General features: G+C 34.8%; 1 protein-coding gene across 2 annotated transcripts in view; it reads right to left on the bottom strand.

Moving 5' to 3' along the window:
- LOC106868376 (ribosomal protein S6 kinase-related protein) overlaps positions 1-23,865 on the bottom strand; it is a 24,130-nt gene extending 265 nt beyond the window's left edge. The window contains exons 1-16 of one of the 2 annotated variants that reach the window (XM_014913601.3): positions 23,783-23,865; positions 23,409-23,554; positions 17,896-18,096; positions 15,357-15,440; positions 15,025-15,093; positions 13,928-14,000; positions 13,226-13,333; positions 12,624-12,664; positions 12,020-12,047; positions 10,804-10,893; positions 9,655-9,743; positions 9,266-9,376; positions 8,664-8,765; positions 7,888-7,986; positions 6,570-6,641; positions 1-26 (exon numbers count right to left, since the gene is read on the bottom strand). The exon at positions 1-26 is cut by the window's left edge and continues 265 nt beyond it. In XM_014913601.3, the coding sequence (XP_014769087.1) occupies positions 6,588-6,641; positions 7,888-7,986; positions 8,664-8,765; positions 9,266-9,376; positions 9,655-9,743; positions 10,804-10,893; positions 12,020-12,047; positions 12,624-12,664; positions 13,226-13,333; positions 13,928-14,000; positions 15,025-15,093; positions 15,357-15,440; positions 17,896-18,096; positions 23,409-23,468 (1,209 nt within the window). In that variant the 5' untranslated portion in view covers positions 23,469-23,554; positions 23,783-23,865 and the 3' untranslated portion in view covers positions 1-26; positions 6,570-6,587. Of the gene's footprint in view, positions 27-5,602; positions 6,642-7,887; positions 7,987-8,663; positions 8,766-9,265; positions 9,377-9,654; positions 9,744-10,803; positions 10,894-12,019; positions 12,048-12,623; positions 12,665-13,225; positions 13,334-13,927; positions 14,001-15,024; positions 15,094-15,356; positions 15,441-17,895; positions 18,097-23,408; positions 23,555-23,782 lie in introns of those variants that run through there. The other variant, XM_089342912.1, reaches the window with a different exon arrangement.
- Positions 23,866-26,695: the final 2,830 nt, after the last annotated feature.

The raw sequence follows: 26,695 nt of genomic DNA, 5'->3' as shown, positions 1-26,695 counted from the left end.
CAGTAATTGGAATTCCTATTTGGTCTCTTTCAAAAAAAGAAAAGAAAAATCAAGAAAAAATTGGAGAATAACCCAAGATTCATTTTATTTTTTATGTGAAAACTTATAATTAATCAGTTATAATTAATTATATGCATTATAAACATGATGTAATTTATTTTTTGTTCCTGTATTTAATACAAATGATTAAAAGACTTCTAAGCTAGATGCATCCCAGAAAAATGTTATTTGGAATCAAAACATTCACTCAAAAGCTTCATTCTTCACATCAGCTATCATGCTTTTTTTGTAGGAAAATCTAGCATTAATTAATAGATTTTTCTAGCCCTCATTATGGTGAATAAAAATCTAATTTTTAAATATAGACTTTTTTTTTCCCCTATTGACAACATCAAAGTTGCTGGCCCCGCTGCCACTGAATCTCATACAAATATGTTTGACTTCTTGTCTTTTATGTTACCAAGTAAGTATATTTTATTATCTCTATTTCTTTATTGCCCATAGGCGGGGGGGGACTAAACGTAGAGGGGACAGACAAGGGGATTAAGTTGATTACATCGACCCCCAGTGATTAACTGGAACTTATTTAATCGACTCCCAAAGGATGAAAGCAAAGTCGACCTCGGCAGAATTTGAACTCAGAATGTAACGGCAGACAAAATACCGCTAGGCATTTCACTCAGCATGCTAACATTTCTGTTTATTTTTAGAATGATATTGAAACATAGGTGTCAGAGGCTGGATGGAACATAAAACAGGTAAAATTTGAAACCATTATTATTATCATAAAAAAGGGCAGTGAGCTGATAGAATTGTTAGGGGCATTTCGTCTGTCCTTAAGTTCCGCTGAAATCAACTTTGTCTTTCGAGGTTGCTGAAATGAGTACCAGTTACGCACTGGGGTCTATGTAATCAACTATTCTCCTCCCCACTTTTTTTTTTTTTTTTTTTAACTTTTGTTGTACAAATAAGAATTAACACCAATTTACAAAATATTTCAGCTTTATTGACTTGCAATCAAATTAACATACATAAAAGTTTAAATTATCATATTTTTGTCTCAGAACATTCCAGAATGGATTTAATTTTTGTGTTTTTTACTGAAAAAAAAACAAACAAAAAAAAACAGAGAAGGGGAAACTGTACACTATAGCAGTAAAAAATGTGTCCAGTTTCTAGGTCTACATATACAGTAATTTAAAAAAAAAATTTTAATGAACAGAATCTTTTTAAAATCTTCAAATCTTTTATGAGAAAAATTCATATAAAAATTGCTTTTACTAAATCAAAAATTTACATTTTCGTGTCTTTGCTTCAATTTGGAAGAAAATGTCAATTTACAGTTCACAAGTGTGTGTATGCATAGATTAAGTCACGAGTTGAACCCGGAATGTCAAGGGAGGTAATTAAACATTTCAAAGCATTTTGTCTGGCGCTGCTGCATCTTTCGTCTGCCCTAAGCAGACACCATAATACGACACATTTCTTTTAACTCCAAGAGACTATTCAGGTTATTAAATCAGTATGATAATATATATATGATTGATTGTAAACAAACTTATAAGCGCCGAGTGAGTCAGTATTCTCCAGAAAACAAAGGAATTCTCGAACACAGGACGGCTATGAAGACGGCCTAGAAAATCGTGCAAATACCCTTTAAAAGACGGGGAAAAAGTGGCCAGCAGGCCTCTACAGAGAATCGAACCCTGTACCTAGGCTTGCTGGCCACTTTTTCCCGTCTTCTAATGGTTATTTGCACGATTTTCTAAGCTGTCTTCACAGCCTTCCTGCGTTCGAGAATTTCTTTATTTTATATATATATCTTTCAGCAAAATAAGTCATCTGCCGGTCATTGTAAAATGCATCAAAATGGTGCTCTGGTAAAAATAACAAAACAAAAACTAATGTGTCTTGGAGATGACCAATATTAAGCCAGAGATGAGAACTGCTTTCTTAGCATGTGCAATACAAAGTCCTGGTTGTATCTAACTTTGCAGTTATATTTATGTCAACATCAGGTGATTTATATTCTCCTGAGCTAGAATTAAAACCTTATTAAAAGTTTGAATTTTAGGCTTTATCTATAATGCTACTATTTGATAATGAAATTAGATTATCAACAAGAGAATAAATTTTTGGTGTTGTTTAGAAGAAAAATGAAGTTGATAATTTTAAAGGAAATATAATATTGAACAAAACATTTCATCTTGCATTGCTTTAACGAGCACTTTGACAACTGATGTGTAGTAGAATGTGCACTTTTACAGGCGATGTTGATTCGATGGAGGGAGTAAGCTAATGTACACCACAAACATTTGAACAAGCTATTCAGTAAAAAATTGCAAGATCCTTATCAGTCATCTAGGACAGAAGGGTCCATCATACTGGGTTGGTGCATAACTACTGCAGCTTTTTTTCAACAAATTGTATTTAACAAAAACAATAACAATATTTAATAAAAACATCTTTAAATGACGGTCTAACCGTCTACCAAGTAAATTGGAAGCAGTAATTGAAGTAGATGGTGAATATGCTCCAGAATAATCATTTAAAGATGTTTTTGTTGAATAAAATTTGTTGAAAAAAAACCCCACAATAATTATGCACCAGCCCAATATATATATGTGTGTGTGTGTGAAGGTGCATGGCCTAGTGGTTAGGCTGTTGCACTCACGATCATTAGATTGTGGGTTTGATTCCTTCATTGGGCGGTGCATTGTGTTCTTGAGTGAAATACTTTGTTTCACGTTGCTCCTTTCGATCAGGGGGAGATTGCTGGCCTGATTACCTAGCCAGCAGGGTGGCGTCATTTGAAGGCTAAAACAATGCAAAAAAAGTGCATTGTGACCAGTGATGTATAATAACATCTGATAGCCTGGTCGGTCACGTAATCATATGAGAGATATATATATATATATATATATGTGCACACCTGTAAAGCAGAAGCGTGTGTGCTTCTGTGTAGGTTGTTCAACAAGAAATCGCAGAAATGTCTTTCTCAAACTTGAGAGACTAATAAAAAAAATAATAATAATACTAAATATTACAATGGTCAAAGGAAGCTGAAAACATTATGGCTTGAGGTTAGCAACATTAATGTATTTCAATGTTGAATTAAATATTCACTATCTTCAGTATTTTTATAAATGATGACGATAAAGAATGAAGGGTAACATGGAGTTGAGGTAAAACAATTCTGAAGAAATTTCAAAGACAGTTTGGTGAAAAGCATGTTTGTAATTAACACAAAAAAAAAGAAAGAAAATCACTGAAGTGTGAGAAAAATGTATATTATTTGGTTTTCACAATTACTGTAGATGCTTGTGTCTAAGATGTGCTGTTTTTTTAGTTCTTAAATGTTACAAAAAATTGCTATACGGGCCTAATGCATCCACATTATGGATGGGATCCCAAATGTATGACTTGTAGGGTAAGCATATTAGATTTGTTCTTTTACACAAAAAAATGTAGGGGTTTGTCAAAGACAAGAGTGTCTTTGACAAATATGGTATTCTTTTAAAACCTAAAAGAAAAGGCAACTTGAATTGTTTGACAAAGGTTAGGTGAAATATGTTATTTACAAAATGTGTAGTCAATGACATGGTATTACCCAGTTTATACAAACAACTACAGGTTTTTAAGAATTTTTATCAGTGATGTGGCAAAGACACTCCTGAATAATTAAAAAACACATAATAGCTTGTGAGGGTTAATGGTTCATGTTGCCTTATCTGGAATGATTAATGGGTACAATTACAAATGAATTAATTACAATTTTGGAGACACCAAATTAAGACAGCTCATTTGTGCACTGTGATACATCAGGTAAAGAAACATGTTGGATTAATTGTTAGAATTGAGAAGACTTGACTTGTCATTGGACAGATGACCGAAGGCAGTTTATGTGAGTAAAAAAAAAAACAACAGATTGTGTTGTGGTGTTGTATGTACAAGGTTTTTTTTTGTATGAGTTTCATACAAAATTCTTTAAAAATGTGATAAAATTTCACACATTTTAAAACTCTATAAATAAGTGGCATATAAATGAATGCATGTGTGTATGTGTCTTGTCTTTATATATGTGTATCTGTGTGTTTATATATGTGTGTTGTGTTTATGTATGTGTATCTATATAAACACACACACACCACTGACTTTCCAGCAACTGATGGTTGGTCTAGAACATTCTGTTACCCATATAAATTACAAGGGGGAACTTGTGAATTTACATGCATTATTTACACTGCAGTTGTTAGCGGTGATACCAAAAACTTCACAGTTCCTCTGCTTATTTAGCTTAAACTTATTCTTAGCTCTGGCTACTTCAAGTACGAGAACCAAAATCACCAGTGGTAGCGTCAAATATAACACAAATCTATATTTGTCCAGCATAAAAATTGGATGCTGGTATTTCAGTATGTGACACTAGTTCACATGATATTAAGAAGCAAAGGGACAAAATATTGAAGTGACCATGGACGATCTGGCAAAATGATTAATTCTTCAATGCTTTAGATTCTAGGACACTGGAAAATTAGTGGTGTACATACGTGTATGTGTGTGTATATATATATATATATATATATATATATATATATATATATATATAAAGTCACAAGATACGAATTCAAGAAATATGGTAGTACGTAAGCTTAAATTCTGCATTATTTGAAAAGATATTTTGCCCTAATGCAGAACATGTACATAATTTATTATTAAACATAATAATATAAATTATTTACACATTCTTAAGTTACAAAACAATTTGTTGTGATATTTGAATTTTCTTATTGTTAAATAAAATTTCATCAAAATATTTCTCTGTCATTTATGACTTATATATATATCAAAATATCAGTATACTTGTATATTTTCAATTAATATTTAGCAAAAGCAAAAGATTGACTCATGGTCCAAGAGTTTCATAATTTCATAAGTGCTAATGCAGGAAACCCTCAGCTCCTGAGCCACTCTGTTGCTTCTGCTAAACATTAATAAAATATATATTTGTATGTATGTGTGTGTGTATATATATATATATATATATATATATATATATATATATATATATATATATATATATATATATATATGTGTGTGTGTGTGTTTGTGTATATGCATGTGTGTAGATATATATATATATATATATATATATATATATATATATATATATATATGTACATATATACACACATACAAAGTATGGGGGTTTAGTTCACAGGTGATCTAAATGATTAGGTATGCTAGGTACGTGCTGTAATGGATTATTTAGGGCTCCAAGGTTACAGCCGAGACGGTAGTTATGGAGCCATTGCAGATTTTCCAATATAGCGGATATATAATTGTTAAAGGGGACAGCAAACGTTGAGGCAAGGCAAACATTCCAATAATAATAATATATATGACTTGAGATGTTTGCCTTGCCTTAACGTTTGTTGTTCTCTTTAACAATTATACATATATATGCATGTGTGTATATACATATATGCATGTGTGTTTATGTATGTGTGTGTGTGTGTAACCTGTTCTCAAAAGAGTTGTTTTTCTAAAGATTTCCAGATTATTATTATTATTTGTACAGGAATCCTTTAACTAAAAAAAATTTTTGGTTTTGGTTTTGGTTTTATTTCTCTACAAAGAATTTACTAGGAAAAACAAAAACAAAAAAAAATGGAAGATTTTGAAAATTTAGGAAATGGATTTCTCATTGCTTTAGTAATAAAAGAGAAAAAGGTGTTTTCTGATTTAAGGAACTAATTTGTTCTAAATGTAATTAGTCAATTTACACTTAAAAATTACTGAAATATAAAAAAAAAAAAGAAAAGGAAATAAATAGATGCATGTGTGGCTGAGTGGGTAAGAAGCTTGCTTCTCAACCATAGGATCCTTGGTTCAGTCCCACTATGCCTTCTACTAACAGTTCTTGGATTATCAAAAGTAATAAAATGCTACTTATTCAATAAAATATTCCCTAACAAATCACTGCTATCTACCCTTCATACTGAACTTGATAAAAATCAGGTCTTTTATCTTTTATTCATTTCAATCATAAGACTGCAGCCATGCTGGAGCACTGCAACCATGCTGGAGTACTGCAGCCATGCCAGGGTACAGCAGCGATGCTGAGGTACTGTAAACATGCCAGGGTACTGCAACAATGTTAGGATACTACCTTGAAGAGTTTAGTCAAATAAACCAACCCCAGAAACTATTCTTCTTAATCCTCATTACTATTCGGGCTTCTTTCAGCTTATGTTAGCCAAATCTACTCACAAAGCTTTGGTTGGCCTGAGGCTATAGAAGACACTTGCCTGAGGTGCCACACAGTGGGACTGAACCTGAAACCATGTGCTTGGGAGGCAAAAACATCCTGTCAAACAGCCATGCCTGTGTCTATCAGGTTGAATAAGAAAAAAAAAATATCTTTCCTAGTTTGAATTAATATTGAAACATTAAAACAATCCCTGAGCTGTTTGGTTTAGAGCTTAACAGTAATGCGCATGAGGAGATGTTCATTCATATCTGGGCATTACAGAGTTAAAACAGAGTGTAAATATTCGTAGCTATACCTGACAATGTTTTCACTATCAGACAAAAACAGGAACTACATCAGGTGGAAGGTGCCAAACATAATCATCAAACTGAAATATAGAAAAATGAGAATGATAATAATAATAATAATAATCTTTTCTTAATTGGTCACAAAGGTTTATGAAAAAACGTTGTTATGTATGAAACTGACATTTACTGATACAAATAGCGAAAGAGTTGTCAGAATGGTTGCTCCCTTTGTTCTATTAGCTATGCTACTGACATACATATAGTAATTCCTTGCCATATTGCAGATTCACCTATTGCAGTTTATTATTTAAGCTTACGTCAATTCCTCTGTGGTGGTGTTTTGCATTTATAATAAAATAAATATACATAAATTATAAAAGTAATAAAAAAAAAATATATAGTACAGTACTGTTTCTACTTTGCAGATTTTTCACCTATCGCAAGGGTTTTTGGAATGTAACACCCACAAAAGTCAAGGGATTACCGCATATACAAACATAAATAGATACATCAGAGGCATGGCCAGTTAAGAAGTTAGTGGGAGCGAGCACACCAAACGATTTTTAAGTCATTTCTCTTATGTTACGCAAAATATTTCATTAGTTCTGATATACGTAATTGTATTCTACATTCATGTCATTATGTGTGTAACTTACAACTACTGACACTAAAAGAGTTAAAAAAGAAATGTCGAAAAGGTGTCAATTTTGAAAAATGTGTTTGGTGGAGGAGCAGTCACTCTCCTATCAGTTATGCCACTGCTACCCACCCTCATATGATGCAAACTAGAAGAATACTCTATAGCAAGATACTTCTGCTTGTCCCTCTATGATATTTTAGCCTTCAACACCAGGCATAAAGCCACCTCTCCTTTCCAAATACATTCCCACTCAGTCGAGGGGGCTTTTTCCTTTTCCTTACTTGGCGACCTCACTAGAGCTGGTGTCATGTAAAAGGAACCCAGAAGACACAGTAAAGTGGTTGGTGTTATGAGTAAAGAAGAGGAAGCAGTGGAGGAGGGCAAATGTTATTGGCCAGATACAGTCTGTCTCCTCTACAAGGTTCTGTGGATCTGAGATTCTTCTCTCTACGGAGAAGAGCATCCTTGGGAAGAAGATAGAATACTTTACTGATTTCCTAAATCCAGTCACAATAAAATTTTCTGGTGGACACAAGTGGCATCCCAGTACACTCTGCATGTTAGTGGAACATCACTGAGACAAGTGGAGCAGTTTAGGTATCTCGGGGTGCCATATTCAACAGTGGTGGGATGCAAGAGGCTGATTGGATGCCACACACACACACACAACAATAACAACAACTTACTTCAGAGAATTCATTTGTTGATTCATTGTAGGTGTAGCTTTCTTCGCTTTCAGCAGGGACATCAAAGAAGTTCTCTACTACCAAAGTCCGAAGAGAGATCTGCAACAGACAAATATTCAAAATGGATGTTAAAAAAAAAACTGAATAAAAGGTTAACTATATAAAAATGAAGTGATAGCAACATTTAAAATGGTCCACAACCACGGAACAAACCTTGCCACCGCTCATCATCAAAGTTAGAATGAAAGGTTTTATGTATCAATTTCAAAGCCCAGGACATATCTCCAAAAATGTAACTAAAACAAAGGAGATCCATTGAAAGTGCATTGATTGGTATTAAAATTGATGTTTGTAAAGTCATCATCATCATCATCGTTGTCATTTAACGTCTGTCTTTCATGCTGGCATGGGTTGGATGGTTTGACTGGAGCTAGCAAGCTAGAGAGCTGCACCAAGCTCCAGTTGTCTGTTTTGGCTTGGTTTCTATGGCTGGAAGCCCTTCCTAATGCCAACCACTTAACAGAGTGCGCTGGGTGATTTTTTACGTGGCACCAGCACAGAAAAGAAGATATTAAAATGATGATGATAATGATGAGAGAGAGGAAAGAAATAGAAGGGAATGAAAGAGTATAAAGAAGTGAAAGTGAAAGTAGTCATACATAATGAAGTAAATCTCTTGCAGCTAAAGAGATTTAGGAAGAGAAAAGATCCAGGAAATAGATTATAACATCACGAAGAATTTTAGAATAAGAATGGAAGAATTGTTAGCAACACACCTGTTTTTCAATTAAAGCTTTAAAGTTGATACCCCTAAAGAAGGGTAAATTCTGAAGTGAAAATAAATCTGTAAGTCGTCGGTTGTGGCATTTGGTCAGCAACTACAAAACAAACATTTAGAATAATTAAAGTCCAATATCTTTAATTTGTCTGGGTACAACTGCGTAAGACTAAACACTCCACCCCTATGTATTGCTTTATTATGTGGTTTGTAGACTGGTCCACTAAAGGAGCTTTTTTGTGAGTATCACCAGATTATAGAAATCTATATATAGTACAGTAATCCCTCGACTATCGCAGGTGTTATGTTCCAAAATCCTCGCAATAGAAAATCTGTGAAGTAGAAAAAGTACTGTAGCGTACTTTTTTTAATAATTTGTATATATTTATTTTATTTATATATATATATATATATATATATATATATATATTTTATTTATATATATACTGTTCAGTATTTACGCATCAAATAAAATTTATCTTTCTACTTGTTCTACAATACGTTTCAATGCTTCGAAAACAAACTTGCTTGTTGACATATGTTTGATTTAGTGAATACTTAATATTCCAACTCGTATCATTTGAAATATTTTTAACATACCCGACTAACAACATGTGCACATTTTTCAGTGATGTATTCTGGGAGTTCATATTCACATTCAAATACATGCTGTGCCATCTCAAAATGATTTACTGCTCCATCAATGGGATACTGGAATGAAACGAAGATAAGAGATAAATATTCCACATTACCCACCAGCATTTCATTATACTTAATCTTTTATATTTTTCCTTCATATTTTTCAAACATTTCCATTTTACTTTTGCTAATACAATACCACTAATCACAGTTGACAGATCTCAGGTAAATGAACTGTTTGTAGGAGATTGTTTTTTTTTGTTTTTTTTTTTTGCATTTATTTTTACAGGAAAAGTGAGAAAGCAAAAAAAAAAAAAACCCCACCAAAAACATTCAATTTCATAACTTACCTCCCCAATAAGCATTGTGTACATTAGAACTCCAAGTGACCACCAATCTGCTGTATGGCCATATGGCATGACTGACAAAACTTCAGGAGCTAAAAAAAAAAAATTAAGATAATGAATGTAACTGTTAATTGCGCAGTTAAATAGAACTGCTAATTATGCAGTTGAATATTTAACATCTGTCTTTCATGCTGGCATGGGTTGGGTGGTTTGACTGGAGCTAGCAAGTTGGAGAGCTGCACCAAGCTCCAGTTGTTTGTTTTGGCTTGGTTTCTATGGCTGGAAGCCTTTCCTAATGCCAACCACTTAACAGAGTGTGCTGGGTACATTTTTACGTGGCACCAGCACAGAAAAGAAGATATTAAAATGATGATGATGATGAGAGAGAGGAAAGAAATAATAGGGAATGAAAGAGTATAAAGAAATGAGAGAGAAAGAGAAAGTGAAAATAGAGAAAGAGAAAGTGAAAGTAGTCATACACAATGAAGTAAATCTCTTGCAACTAAAGAGATTTAGGAAGAGAAAAGATACAGGAAAGCTCCTTCTTGAGTCATATAGACCCATGGGGCCAGTATCTATGGATTTTCTGGCGTATATACCTACTGGATGGGCCACCGGTCTGTTGCAGGAATACACATTTTTGCCAGCGGAGTGAAGGAGAGCAATGTTTACTAACATCAACAATTCATCTTACAAACACCCAGATCATGAGCATTACACATTATAACCGCATGCCAAATCAGATTGGAGCCTGGTGTAGTTATCTGGTTCACCAGTCCTTAGTCAAATCGTCCAACCCATGCTAGCATGGAGAGCGGACGTTAAACGACAATGATGATGATGATCTAAGTCAAGTCTCCATTACAAACAAGAGATATTACTTGTGCACCATATACTAATGTAATATTGGTTTCAAATTGTGGCACAAGGCCAGCAATTTTAGGGGAAGGGGAAGTCAATTACATCAACCCCAGTGCTCAGCTGGTACTTATTTTACCAACCTCGAAAGGATGAAAGGCAAAGCTGACCTCAGTGGAACTTGAACTCAGAACACAGCAACGGATGAAATGTCGCTAAGCATTTTACCCGGCAGGCTAACGATTCTGCCAGCTCGCTGTCTTATTTATTAATTAATATAATGTTACTACTTACCCATATACTGTAAAGTCCCACATACTGTCCGAGTCTTCTCTCCAATGTGTAGCCATTTAGCTAAGCCAAAGTCGGTGACCTGGATATGACCTGAAATGTTAAAGGCTAATATTTGAGATTGAAAAGTGTAACGTTGTAAACATTCTTTTATTCTTTTGTTTCAGTCATTTGACGGTGGCCATGCTGGAGCACCGCCTCTAGTTGAACAAATTGACCCCAGGACTTATTCTTTGCAAGCCCGGTACTTATTCTATCAGTCTCTTTTGCCAAACTGTTAAGTTACAGGGACATAAACACATCAACATCAGTTGTCAAGTGATGGTGGGAGGACAAACACTGACATACACAAAATATATACGTACATATACATATATATATGACGGGGTTTCTTTCAGTTTCTGTCTACCAAATCCACTCACAAGGCTTTGGTCGGCCCGAGGCTATAGTGGAAGACACTTGCCCAAGGTGCCACGTAGTGGGACTGAACCCAGAACCATGTGGTTGGGAAGCAAGCTTCTTACCACACAGCCACTCCTGTACCAGTTTAAAACATGTTTAAAATTGCTAGAAACTATTATTCCAGGTAAAAGGAAAATCATTAACAACTTCATCATTTAACTGTAATAAATAATAGGCTTTTAATCACATAAAAATAGTTTTGTATTCTTTACTACAGAAATATCTAGTAGGCTTCATCTTCAAAAAACTGGGCTTTTTTCAACAGTAGAGTGATGAGCAAATAGAAAAGGTTGTATTTCCTTAACATTTTGGTTGTTCCGTGTCACAGTTAGTCAGCTTATCTCAATCATCTTTGCCCACTTATTCCTGGGACGATTGTTGGGGGATGAGACCTTGAGTATGCCTGTTAGGTTTGATAGGTTTGTTGATGTGTGCAGCTCAACAGGAATGAAAATCAACGCTGTGAAGACTAAGATGCATGCAATTGTCTAACCTTGCAGGCATTTATATGAAAATTGTTAAATCCTTGGTTCACACGTAGGGTGTAAGATTAACAGAGATTAGCTATAAATACATTTGGGTTTAGCTTTCATTTATCATCTTGGAATATTAATGAAGACTAGAATCAAATCAAAAACTTGGTGGTTGGTAAGTTCTCTTGAATTAATTCACATTTGGTCTTAGTTAATAACTAAGACCAAATTTCATGATGCTGTGATATATAATAATTCAGAAATATTTATCTTGTGGTACTTACCGTCATAGTCAAAAAGTATATTCTCCATCTACAAATAAGAGAGAAACATATTAACAATGGATATTTATTAGGAGAAGGTTTACATAATTCATGTTAAGAAACAATGCAGTACTTTCCTCAGGAACCGATTGTTGCCTTTCAAAACTAGAGCTTCACTGCTGGGTTATGTGTATCCTTCCGCGGCTAGCAGTGATTGGATGTTTTGGGCAAAGCACGACTGTGCTATGCTACCACAACAAAATAGTGCTAATATGTCTCGCTACAAATTCAACACCCTGATCACTAAGCCATGTGCCTCCAGCCTCAACTAAGTCGGGGAGTATTATTGAAGGAGGTGGCTTTGTGCCAGGTGACAAGAGGCCTAAGTATGTCAGAGAGACAGGAACAGGTGTCTTGCTGTAAGGCGATATATAGTTACCCAGTTGTAAAATAAGGAAAATGGCAGTGAAGATGTTTCAAGATGTACCTTTAAGTTACAGAAAGACAAATTACAAGAAAGAAACTTGCTCTGAAGATTCAGTGACAGAAATCCTAATGTTTTTGTTTTTGTTGGTGAAAAAAAAAAAAAAAGTGGGAATGGATTTAAAGATTTTCAGTTACTTACTTTCATATCTCTATAAATAACTCCAGATTTATGAAGATAGCCTAGAATTAAAAAATATGGAAAAGAAATATTTTTGTATAATAAAGTTTTTGACTTTTTGAAATTTTATAGAGTACTAGTTTAAAACATAACCCTTTTGTTACTGTATTTATTTTGAGATGCTCTGTGTTTCTTTCAATTATGTTAAATATAAAAAAGAATTTAGTAAAATAACTTAGTCATCATTCAGCTGGTGTTAGGAACATACATTGTGACTAAGGAAGATTTTAATTCAAATCTTATGAAAACAAGATATTTGTACTCAGAGCCAGAACCAGTTTTGGCCAGGTTGGTAACAAAAGGATTAAAGTTCACTTTTTTTTTTTATCATCATCAACATCTAAGAGAGAAGTGATTCTGTATTAGAAATGATCCAGGGTAAAGAGAATCTTTAGTTTGAGTTGGATCATCAGACTAAATTTATGAGGGCCAAATGGGAAAGGCAGAATTTCAAATGACCTAAAGATCAGAAGACTAAAAGCTTGAAAGCCAGAATACTTAGAACACCAAATTTTGAAATATTTTAGGAGAACTACAAGAGTTCTGAAACAATTTATACTTACTCAGAACTACGGCTAATTCTGCTATATGATAGCGAACAAGTTCCTCAGGGAAATATCCATGATAGCTCCACAGCGTGAACATATCTCCATATGGAACGTAAGTAAGAACTGACAAGAAAAAAAAAAAAAAAAGATTTAAAAAAAACATGGCAAATGATCACATTAACTTTTTAGCAATTATACTTCTGCTTTTGTTTAAGACTTTAGCATTTACATTATTTTGCCAAAAGCAATGCTTATTTATTCACATTATTTTGAATTAATAATGCATTGTTTTGTAACCCTGAGAGTTTGTATGAGGTAACAGTTAATTTTTAGATTGATAATGTAAGGTTGAGGTGAGAGGCCAGATCTCTTTATTTTGAACATAAAACAAGTCGAATATTTGGGCTAGATATGGCAGGATTGAATGCTAAAGGGTTAATCCTTTAGTTTTTACATTATTCTATCAAAAATAATGCTTATTTATTGTTTTGAATTAATCACGCATTATCCCATAGCTTTGAGATTTTGACGAAGTAGCTCTTAATTTTTAGAATGATATTGTAAGGTTGGTGTGAGCAGCTACATCTGATCAGACTGAATAAAACAAGTAGAATATTAGGGCCAGATATGGCAGATTTAAACGCTAAAGGTTTAAATTATCTAGAATTTAGTAAAATTACTTTAACTATATATATATTTGCAGAAAATGGAACTTACCTATATAAAGATAGCTTCGAGATTGCCAAAACTCTAAGACTTTCACAATAAATGGATGGTGACCCAGCATCGACTACAAAAGAACATTTTAAAATTACTTGAAGTTTGATTAACAGGAGAAACAGACTTTCTTAGCTTTCTTAGGAAAGCAGTAATTGACCTTAAAAGGATACAGAGATAAAATAAATTTCAGATCAAGGTCTTTACAATACTGCTTTCTAACAGGCAGAAAGCCACATATTTTTAAAGAGGAGTGCAGTTGTAATCAACCCCAGTATTTGACAGGGGCATCTTTTATCAACATTGTGCTTACGAAGTACAATGCTGCATGTTAGAGGAAACATGGGCTTTGAATGAAGAGGATGCAAGAGGACTGGAGAGAAATGAAGTAAACATGCTCTGTTGGATGTGTAATGTTAGTGCGCTTAAGTAATGAACTTTGTATTTTCTGGCATAAACATTGATGCAGTATATAGAGTAACCATACAAATATTGCCATTATTTTTCCAAATCCTGCAGCATTTCACATGGAATTTCTAATCCTCCGAAGTTACCTTGATGTATAAACCCACTTGATTTTTTTTTGCAATAAATTTTGGTCTGAAAATTTCAGTTTACTGTATTTTAACATGTATAAAGAACCATGTTTCGTCAAAAATTAAGTTAAAAAAATATGGGAGTTTTTTTATACATGGATAGTATTATAATCCCTTACAAAACCATTTTTCCAAGTTTTAAATCCCACAAATTAGGGGGTTTCTTATACACATTAAAATACGGTATATGCCAGGGAATACAAGTACAGGAATCAGATATTGTACACTAAGGAGACAACTGCATTGATATGGATATGTAATGTGTGTGGATGGTAAAAGTTGGGTAAAGAAGTGTCAGGAGATTGAAATGGAAGGGGACTATGGAAAAGAAAGACCAAGGAAAAAAAAATTGGTGAGGTATGCAGATCCCAGGATGCTGACCCTCAGAAAGGAGATGACAGAAGAATACAACAAGTGGTAAGATGTTGTGTTGGAGACGCAAGCATGGAAGACTGGATGCAAATAATGTCCGACTAAATACTTAAAAACAGATGTTTGTACCTGAATGCAGGCTTCATCTTTACACTGTTGAACAGCATTTTCAAGAATGATCTGTCGCTTTTCCAGCACCTGCAAAATAACACAATGACAATGTAGGACTATATTGGCTACACACACACACACTCACACACTCACACATTATTGGAAAACATTTTTGACTCAACATCGATTGAAAAGTTAATGACTGAAAAGAAAGTGAAGTTTTCTCTACAGCATGGCTGTGTGGTTGTGATGCTTGCTTTGCAACTATGTGGTTTTGGGTTCAGTCCCACAATAGTCACTTTGCATCAACTGAAACAGAAAAATCCATAAAGCGGGTTGCAAATACTGACCTTAACAGCATAGAACTGCTTTTCATCATCTCTGTGAACTTTCAAGACATTCCCATAAGCTCCTTTGGCAATAACGGACATCAACTGAAGTGATAAAATAAACAAATCTGAATGTTTATATCAGAAATAGATTTTAAAATAAAATTACCATTACTCTTCCTTTAGCATCGTTTTTTTATATTTTACAAAAATTAACCCCCACCCTAACGCAAAAAAAAACAAACAAACTATTAACACTTTTTCACTTATCATTCATTGTCAATGTGCTTTTTCTCCCCCCATCTATGTGTCTATACATCACATACATAAAGGTATGTCAACATTTCATGTGTTTATACATCCTTTATGTGTATCTAAATAACATCTATGAGTCTATACACCATATATATATATATATATATATATATATATATGTGTGTGTGTGTGTGTGTGTATCTATACACCATCAATATGGGTGTCTATATATCACCTACCTGCTTATATACCATGTATACATAGTTGAATATCACTGATATATGTTTATACATTATCTTTTTGCATTTATGTCATATATCATCCATATATAATCTATATGAGTATATAAAGTCCATATGTCATCATTGTGTCTACACATCATCTATCTATATGTCACATATGTTTCTGTATATCATATATATATGTTTATGCATCATCTACAAGGTTAATATCCAAATTGAATTGATATACATCATCTATATTTGTCTATATATATATACATATATACGACGGGCTCCTTTCAGTTTCCGTCTACCAAATCCACTCACAAGGCTTTGGTCGGCCAGAGGCTATAGCGGAAGACACTTGCCCAAGGTGCCACGCAGTGGGACTGAACCCGGAACCATGTGGTTTGTAAGCAAGCTACTTACCACACAGCCACTAACAGTTTAGATCTTAATTATAGAAAAAAATATGAAACCATTATTCTATGCTAATTTAGTTAATTGTAAGATAGAAATTTAAATGTAATAAAATGTTTTAAAAGAAATCTAAAGTGCCTACGTGGTAACTATAAACCTACTTTTGGGCCAGCCTGGATAGACATGTTTTGGTGGTGGTGGTGGTGGGGGTCAATATAACTAATTATCTTCCTGGGGAATGTATGGACTTGTAGCAATCTTAGATATTACTGTAGACAGTATGAGGTTTTATAATTTTGTGAAGGAGGCAACAGAACCGTTGTCCAACTTTATAACCAAACATCATAACCATAGTTGCACAAATTGGGTTAGTATGCACATAAAACGTTTTATTTCTTTAGTATACCTCTGCAGAACATTAAATATTAATACTTTAACCATTCTGATCCCAAACCAGCTCAGACCGCCTTTGGTTCCATTATACAAACACTTCCTGTATTCAAGTGATCTAAATTAAAGTTATCTTTGTCTATGTGCGTTGCATGTGTTTATGCATGTTGCATATGTGTGAATACTCTCTCTCTTTTACTTGTTTCAGTCATTTGACTGTGGCCATGCTGGAGCACTGCCTTTAGTCGAGCAAATCAACCCCAGGACTTATTCTTTGGAAGCCTAGTACTTATTCTATCGGTCTCTTTTGCCGAACCGCTAAGTTACGGGGACGTAAACACACCAGCATCGGTTGTCAAGCAATGTTGGAGGGGACAAACACAGACACACAAACATATATACACATATATACGACGGGCTTCTTTCAGTTTCCATCTACCAAATCCCTTCACAAGGCTTTGGTCTGCCCGAGGCTATAGTAGAAGACACTTGCCCAAGGTTGCCACGCAGTGGGACTGAACCTGGAACCATGTGGTTGGGAAGGAAGCTTCTCACCGCACAGCCACACCTGCGTCTATGATGAACATCATCTCAAATGACCTTGAAGTTCCTGTGCTTTCGTTAGCATTAAAGTAGATACACACCAAGAACAACTGCAGAGGTTCAGAGGGAGCTACAGAGAACAAACCCTTCACCTCTTGCCAAACAACCATGCTTTCCTTCGCTGAATCCAGTTAAAAGTGAAAGAAATTCTTCTTCATAAAAGCAGACTAACTCCTGCTGACTTCTGAAGCGTTACTCATCATTGTTGTGTATAAATGTGACACTGACACTAAGTACTATTTCCTACATTCTCTACCAACAGTCGTTAGAAGTTTATATTCAACTGTTTTCCGGTTCAATAGATCTTAGGTGTAAAAATATATACGCTTACATTCGTGGCTGTTCATTATGGTGTAACAGGCAACAAAAACTATGATGTTTGGTCAAAGTTGGACAATGGCTACCTTTGTCTCCACCACCATCATCATCATTGTTTACCGTCCGCCTTCCATGCCAGCATGGGTGGGATGGTTTGACAAGAGTTTGACAAATTAGCTGATTGTCAGTAGAAGGGAGGGGAAATACACTGTCCCTCTCTCTCTCTCTCACACATGCACATATACATATACACACAAGGACACCGAGACAATGTGATATAGCTTATTTAATGTTCTCATCTAATGTCCTATTTATAGGACAGTGGGACTTAATGGGTTAAAGTGACTTCTTACCTCAAAGTTTTGGTCTTCCAATTCTCCACGGACAGAGAATTCTGGGAAGAACAGAGTCTCAGCCAGAGGAATGGGTGTCTGAGTTGCTTCCTTCTTAGAGTTGGTGCTTCCATCTCGAACATCATTAATTGAAGCTAGTCTCGCCAGTCGTGCTGAACTTCGCGACTTACTTCGCACAAGTAAAGAATCGACCAAGAAAGACTGCAGAGGGTAAAAAGAAGAAAGAAAATGATCAGCTTTGAATTTGAAATTCCTTTAACCCTTTCGTTACCAACCTGGCTGAAACCAGCTCTGGCTCTGAGTACAAATATCTTGTTTTCATAAGTTTTGAATTAAAATCTTCCACCAAATCTTAGTCACAATTTATGTTCCTAATACTAGCTTAATGATAACTAAGTTATTTTACTAAATTCTTTGTTATATTTAAAGTAATTGAAAGAAATACAGAGCATCTCAAAATAAATACAGTAACGAAAGGGTTAATAAGATAAACTTTTTAAAACAAATCATGGTACCATATGGAAGACCACAGAAGACATATATACATAAAAGCTTGCAGAAGATGTTGGATGCCAAGTTGAAGACCTAAAAACATTAAAGGAAGATTGGGAGGGATGGAGAGAGGTCGTCAGGCTGGCCCAGGCAATCAACCTAACTGGATGATGCCTCGATAAAAAAAAAAATGTGTGTGTGTGTGTGTGTATTTAAATATATGCATGTGTATGTGTGTGTATTTATATATTTCTTCTTGTATTTTTGATCTGTTTCAGTCATTAGACTACAGCCATGCTGGGGCACCACCTTGAAGAATGTTTAGTCAAATGAATTAACCCCTGGTACTTATTCCATTGATAAATATTTGCCAAACTGCTAAGTTACCTGAATGTAAACACACTGACTCTGGTTGTCAAACAGTGGTAGGGGGGGGGGGACAAACACAGACACAATACATATACAATGGTTTTCTTCCAGTTTCCATTGATCAAATCCATGAGGGTTTGGTCAGCCCGAGGCTATAGTAGAAGTCACTTGCCCAAGGTACCATACAGTGGAACTGAACCTGGAATCATGCGGTTGGGATGCAAGCTTCTTACTACACAGCCATACATGCACCTACATACATATATATATATATATATAAATATTTATATAAATAAAAACCTAATTATGAGCCAATAGAGGAACCTCTATATGGTCCTTCAACTTGCTAAAAATAGCAACTAAACCATCCTCAACAGACAGGATGATCACAGCTGGAGTGTCTCAGAGCATAGGTTTGCTATCTACTACAAACACAAAATTGAGTTATCAGGTCTAAAATCATACCTGCTGAAATTATGATTTTCTTAAGACAGCAGGGCACGTGCTGAACTAAACAGTTTGCTAGCAACGTAGCGAAAATAGCAAAAGGTATTTTAACATTTCCAAACTATCAAATTTCTCAAGTGAAGGCCACAGGTAAGTAAAAATAAACCAAATCACAAGACTTACAGGTGGAAGAAGATTAAGATGTACTGCAGCAGAAAACAGCCTAATCTATAAGTGCAATGTGATACAACAGGATTGTTGCTAACAGGTAGAAGTAGATAGAGATGTTATGGGGGGAGAGAGAAAGAGAAAAAGTATGTATGTATATATATGTGTGTGTTAATGTGTTTATATTTGCATCTGTGCTTGAATGTATACACATAGATGAGACAATAATGGGGAAACAGAAAGGGCTTTATCAATAACTAACTGCCAGAATTAGCAATGTAAATATTTAGAGAGGATGGGCATTTTACTCCAAGAATAACATTTCTATAGAAGAGAAGAAGGGGAAATAAGAAAGCTTCTGCCAATGCAGAAAGTCTAAAAAAAACCTTTATATATATATATATATATATATATATATAGGCCCTGGATTGGCTGTGTGGTAAGTAGCTTACTTCCCAACCACATGGTTCCAGGTTCAGTCCCACTGCATGGCATCTTGGCCAAGTGTCTTCTACTATAGCCTCTGGCTGACCAAAGCCTTATAAGTGAATTTGGTAGAGGAAACTGAAAGAAGCGCGTCGTATATATATATATATATACATATGTGTATATGTTTGCGTGTATGTGTTTGTCCCCTCCACCAACATCACTTGACAACAGAATCTGGTGCGTTTATGTCTCCATAACTTAGCAGTTTGGCAAAAGACACCTATAGAATAAGTACTAGGCTTACAAAGAATAAATCCTGAGGTCGATTTGTTTGACTAACGGTGGTGTTCCAGCATGGCGACAGTCAACTGACTGAAACAAGTAAAAGAATATATATATATATATATATATATATATATATATGTTTATATCTATGTGTTTGACTTTGTGTTTGTCCCCCCACTACAGCTTGGCAACTGCTGTTGGTGTGTTTATGTCTCTGGAACATAGTGGTTTGGCAAAAATGATTGATAGAATAAGTATCAAGCTTTAAAAAAAATTATCCTTTAAAAGTACTAGGGTCAATACATTCGACTATAAATTCTTCAAGGTGGTGCCCCAGCATGGCCGTAGTCTAATGATCGAGACAAGTAAAAGATAAAAGTTAGAATCAGAGGGGCTCAGGTAGGTTGGTATTGAACGGGTTAACAGAGTAATCTGAAGGCTAAAGAGTTAAGATTGAACTGCCAGGGGCAATCTCAGGTGGTGTGGGATCAAAAGGGTTAATTAATTGCTTTAAACAGACCAGAATCAACAGCTAACTGGTTGCTAACCAGCAGGAAAGGCAATAATCTTCCCCTAAATACCAAAGGAAATAAACTTATTTGCCAACAATATTTAAATCCCTGATATCAAAGCTCTTTAAAAGTTGTCGGAGAAGTAAGGGAATGGGGGCAATCTGGTGTAACAAAGAACTGTTGGTTAAGTGAGCAATTAATAAAGACCACATAAAAATAAACAAATCTTTAAGTAGAAATGCATTGATTACAAAAAGCTTTGCCAGCAGGGAATCTGTATATAAACAAAGCAATACCTGTATTATGACTGTATAAGTAACCTTGACCAGTCTGAATGGAAATCACTGTAAGATAGAGGGTGGGATAAGGAAAACCTTTCTTTCCTCTACTCTTGTTTAGCTTTGAGTTCATAACAAATATATTTGAATAAAACATATTTGAATAGGCACAGGCATTGCTGTGCTGTTGGAATTTTGCTTCCCAACCACACGGTTTTGGGTTCAGTCCCACTGCATGGCAAAAGAAACTGATAGAATAAGTGCCTGGCTGTTTTGACATGGTTTTTATGGCTGGATGCCCCTCCTAATGCCAACCACTTTTAATAAAGAGATGGGTGGGTGCTTTTTACGTGACCAGCAGTATTGGTAAAGTCTGCTTTGGCATGACGTTTTACAGCTGGATGCCCTCCCAAATGCCAACCCCTTTACAGAGTGGGCTGGGTGCTTTTTGTGTGGCAACAGCACCAGCGAGGTCACCATGTAACTTGCAAGACAAAGATCCTTTGAGAGGGTGGAGTACTGGAGGCGGTGGCTTCGTGCCAGGTGATGATGAGAGATTAGAGTATGACAGAAGGACAAAAGCAGGTGTCTTGTTGTAGAGGAGACAGTTGGGGTGAGAGGGTGAGAGGGAGAGAGAGAGAGAGAGAGAGAGAAGGATAGAGAGAGAGGGAGAGAGAGATCAAGAATAACAGAAAACAAGAGTGAAAGAGTATATACTATATATTCCACATTCTATATCCAACATTAATTTCATAAGAATATAAATAAAACATAAAAAACAGAGTTGGAATTCTTTTGAATAATATATATATATATATTTCGTCCTATATATATATATATATATATATATGAGAGAGAGAGAGAGGCTGGAGTTATCATCCTTAGTCTCTATTTTTTGATCTTAAACAACCCTGAGGATGTTTTTGTCTAGTTACATGGGTAACCCCAATTAAGGGTTATATTTCAAAAACTCCCTATATATTACATATGTGTGACCCTGCTCTCTCTCCTAAGACACCCTCACCCATTCATAGTGTTAGAGATACAGGTATTTTTTTTTTATATAAATATACAAAGTTCATAAAGGTTAGCGGCTTATTAATTTTTTAAAATTAATATCATTCAATTGGTTTCTGTCGTTAGACTGCGGTCATGCTGCAGCACTACTTTCTGAAGACAGTGAATAGTAGGAAGAAAACGTAAATAATAGAAGGAAACCGCCAGTGTTACTCATACTCAGAGATAAACAAAGAACCATTTGTCATCGTTTTAAACTGCAAAAGTAGAAATGCTTTAAATAATATGTAAATACTAGTTTTAAAATCCTTTAAAATAGAAAAAGTTTATCTACACTTTTTTGCAACGAATTATTTCACGTTTACTCGAAATTTTAAAATTCCTATATCGTAAACGATATATATATATATATATTGTTGTATTTGGGGATGGTCATGTTGCCTACACACACACACAATATATATATATATATATATACATATATATGTATGTATGTATATTCAGAAGATAAATACATATATGTCCAACGATATACTTTTTATACTCCATGTAAAAGTAAATTTATCAATATATATACAGAAATATCGGTAAATCTATATGCTTGTACATGTGTTTATCTTCTAAATAAGTTTTTGCATATGTGTATTATATATATATACACACAAAAGCATCTGGATGTGTTGTTTAGCGTAAGAACCCTGATAGATCAATCTGAAGATTGAAGCGGTTCCAACCATCTCATTTAATTTTTATATCCAACATAACGTTACCTCATGTATATTTCCCAGCACCTATCCCCACCCACTTCCCCGAGCCCGCCACATAATCAATAAGGTGTCATTAGAGAGTAAGCTGCTATCTCCAGCAGATCGAGGGACCGCATTAAAAAAACAAAACAAAACAAAAAACCCAAACTCTACCTTGATTTGTATACTTGTGTGTGAATGCGTTTGTGGATAATATACACAAAGAAACGAATATTTTAAAAAGAAAATAAATAAGTACAGGATAATAAATCGAGCCAAGTAGTACTTAAATATATAGTTTTGTAAACCCGTCTCAGTTACTTTTATCAATGGTAAAACCAAATACCTGTTGATGTATAGGAGAGATCGAGAGAAAGATAGAAGAGGAAAGAATGCATGGAAGAGAAATAGAAGCAGCATGAAAAGAAGAGGCGATGTTAGCCACAGAAATAACAAGCGATAATTGTTGTTTGTAACTTCTGAATTAGTTCGGGTAGCCAAAACGAGGAAAATCCTTCAATTATAAATCTAATTCTGGAAATGTTCCCGATTATTTCACTTTAAAAGATACTAGTGATTGTAATTAACGTTTTGGTATTAATAATAACAGTTTGTAGATCGTTAAGTTATATATTAAGTTTGTTATACGTCCAGGTAATTAACAACCAACAGGTAGGTTAATTGTGATGGAGGGGGGAGAATGATACTGACTTCGTTTCATTGTGAAAAAAGAAAAGCAAGATAATAATTATAAACGTGGTAATTTTTACCTGTGTATCTGGAACTGATTGAGATTTTCTCAATCTAGGTTTGTTCTGGTTATTTCCCATTTTCTATTGGAATTCAAATAAACAAGGCGCCACGCCATTATGAAAGTTTCTCATCGTCAAAGGTAAAGCAAACCATCACAATAGGCCTGAAGGTGTAGTTAAAATTAAGAATAGCGAAACGAATTAACGAAACGAAACGAAACATCGTTGTCGCATTGTTGATGTAGTATTATTAAGAGTTTTAAATGGAGAGAAATATTTTAAAATGAAACATTGGAAAAAAATAAGAAAAGAAGATACACATACCAGCCATATAAATTTAAGAATATTGATAAAAATAATTAATTCATAAATAAACACACATATACACTTACAAATATTAACACACAAAAGAATACACAATCCCACAACTATCTACAGAATGTATGACATGTTTACAGAAGAAGTGGGTTCGAGACTCCTAAGCAGCCTTCGTCTTTACCTCCCTCTTTATTTGCCTCTTCCCCCCACCCTTTATCTCTCTTTCGTTCTGTCTTTATTCATTTCTTTCCTTCTTTTCTTTCTTCCCTCTGTTGAACTTCAGGACAGACGGCTATATCGTATGGCCTTAACCTTTAGACACCGCACTGACCTTCACCTTTAGACATTGATCGTAGACAGCCACTTCTGCGTCCCTTTCCACCCCCATCCCCCATTGTGCAACAAAATGTTTCATGTTTCGTTGATTAAAAACGATATGCAAGTATTTATTGACCTTTTTCTTTCCTTTAAAAATCGGCACGAACTTTCCGGACAACCCAAGACATATATGAAAAAACACGAAAGAAATCATTGTATACAGTGCTTAGGTGCACTACACGAAATGCGTGTGTGCAAGGATTTAACTAAGCCAACCGAATGATTTATGGCCAAAGGGAAATAATCCGCAGGTTGTCAGATAAATTCGTTCGTTTTATCCTCAACTCCACAATTTATTCTATTCTCTTATATCTAAAAAGAGGTAAAACTTATTCAAATTTCAAAAACGATAAGAAAAAATTGTAGAAGAAGAATAGGGCGACAAATGACCCCTCCATAAAACATGATTGAAATATTCGTCGATTTAATTTAAATGACGGATGGATTAATTTAAATAAAAACATTGACATTTGAAGCCAGAAATCAAATATTATTACGGTCAAAAGGAAGTAATTCATGTCATATGGCAATTTTTATTTTGTGGTTGAACTTAGTGTTCTGGGGTGGGATTGGACTTGATATTTCTCACCAGATAAAGAAAACCAAATATCTGGACAAGATTGGCGAAACAAATAAAAGAGAAACAAAGCGGGGCGAGGTTTCAAAAACATACTTTCCTGTGAGTCTCGCTTTGTGACAGAGAAAGCGGTGAAAAAACGAGGAAAGAGCCAAGGTGGTCGTAGGATGTGCTAGAAGCAACAGTTAAATTCCTCTTAAACTACACACCCTTTTGAATTCTTTTCTGTTTTTTTTACTAGCTAGGCTTCTCCCACCATTTTTAAGTGCGTCGTGCAAAAAAAAATTAAATGGTCAAAACCAAGCCTGGAAGAGTTGGGTGAAAAACAAATCATTTATTTTCAAACCTTTTTTTTTTTTTTTTCTAATTCTTTATTTCTCTCGCCTCTTTACATTTTCTTCTTTGTTTTATTTCTTCATTTCTTTCTCTCTCTTTCTACCTTTTTCTTTCTTTCTTCCATCATTTCTCTCTTTATTTTCTCATTTCTTTACTTCCCTCTTTATTTGCCTCTTCCCCCCACCCTTTATCTCTCTTTCTTTCTGTCTTTATTCATTTCTTTCCTTCTTTTCTTTCTTCCCTCTGTTGAACTTCAGGACAGACGGCTATATCGTATGGCCTTAACCTTTAGACACCGCACTGACCTTCACCTTTAGACATTGATCGTAGACAGCCACTTCTGCGTCCCTTTCCATCCCCTCACCCCATTGTGCAACAAAATGTTTCATATTTCGTTGATTAAAAATGTAATGGCAAGTATTTATTGACCTTTTTCTTTCCTTTAAAAATCGGCATGAACTTCCCGGACAACCCAAGACATATATGAAAAAACACGAAAGAAATTATTGTATATAGTGCTTAGGTGCACTACACGAAATGCGTGTGTGCAAGGATTTAACTAAGCCAACCGAATGATTTATGGCCAAAGGGAAATAATCCGCAGGTTGTCAGATAAATTCGTTCGTTTTATCCTCAACTCCACAATTTATTCTATTCTCTTATATCTAAAAAGAGGTAAAACTTATTCAAATTTCAAAAACGATAAGAAAAAATTGTAGAAGAAGAATAGGGCGACAAATGACCCCTCCATAAAACATGATTGAAATATTCGTCGATTTAATTTAAATGACGGATGGATTAATTTAAATAAAAACACTGACATTTGAAGCCAGAAATCAAATATTATTACGGTCAAAAGGAAGTAATTCATGTCATATGGCAATTTTTATTTTGTGGTTGAACTTAGTGTTCTGGGGTGGGATTGGACTTGATATTTCTCACCAGATAAAGAAAACCAAATATCTGGACAAGATTGGCGAAACAAATAAAAGAGAAACAAAGCGGGGCGAGGTTTCAAAAACATACTTTCCTGTGAGTCTCGCTTTGTGACAGAGAAAGCGGTGAAAAAACGAGGAAAGAGCCAAGGTGGTCGTAGGATGTGCTAGAAGCAACAGTTAAATTCCTCTTAAACTACACACCCTTTTGAATTCTTTTCTGTTTTTTTTACTAGCTAGGCTTCTCCCACCATTTTTAAGTGCGTCGTGCAAAAAAAAATTAAATGGTCAAAACCAAGCCTGGAAGAGTTGGGTGAAAAACAAATCATTTATTTTCAAACCTTTTTTTTTTTTTTTCTAATTCTTTATTTCTCTCGCCTCTTTACATTTTCTTCTTTGTTTTATTTCTTCATTTCTTTCTCTCTCTTTCTACCTTTTTCTTTCTTTCTTCCATCATTTCTCTCTTTATTTTCTCATTTCTTTACTTCCCTCTTTATTTGCCTCTTCCCCCCACCCTTTATCTCTCTTTCTTTCTGTCTTTATACATTTCTTTCCTTCTTTTCTTTCTTCCCTCTGTTGAACTTCAGGACAGACGGCTATATCGTATGGCCTTAACCTTTAGACACCGCACTGACCTTCACCTTTAGACATTGATCGTAGACAGCCACTTCTGCGTCCCTTTCCATCCCCTCACCCCATTGTGCAACAAAATGTTTCATATTTCGTTGATTAAAAATGTAATGGCAAGTATTTATTGACCT

Source organism: Octopus bimaculoides, chromosome 26 (assembly GCF_046866305.1).
Source record: "Octopus bimaculoides isolate indiv1 chromosome 26, ASM4686630v1, whole genome shotgun sequence".
NCBI lineage: Eukaryota > Metazoa > Mollusca > Cephalopoda > Octopoda > Octopodidae > Octopus > Octopus bimaculoides.
This window is presented reverse-complemented; position numbering and strand designations above follow the sequence as displayed.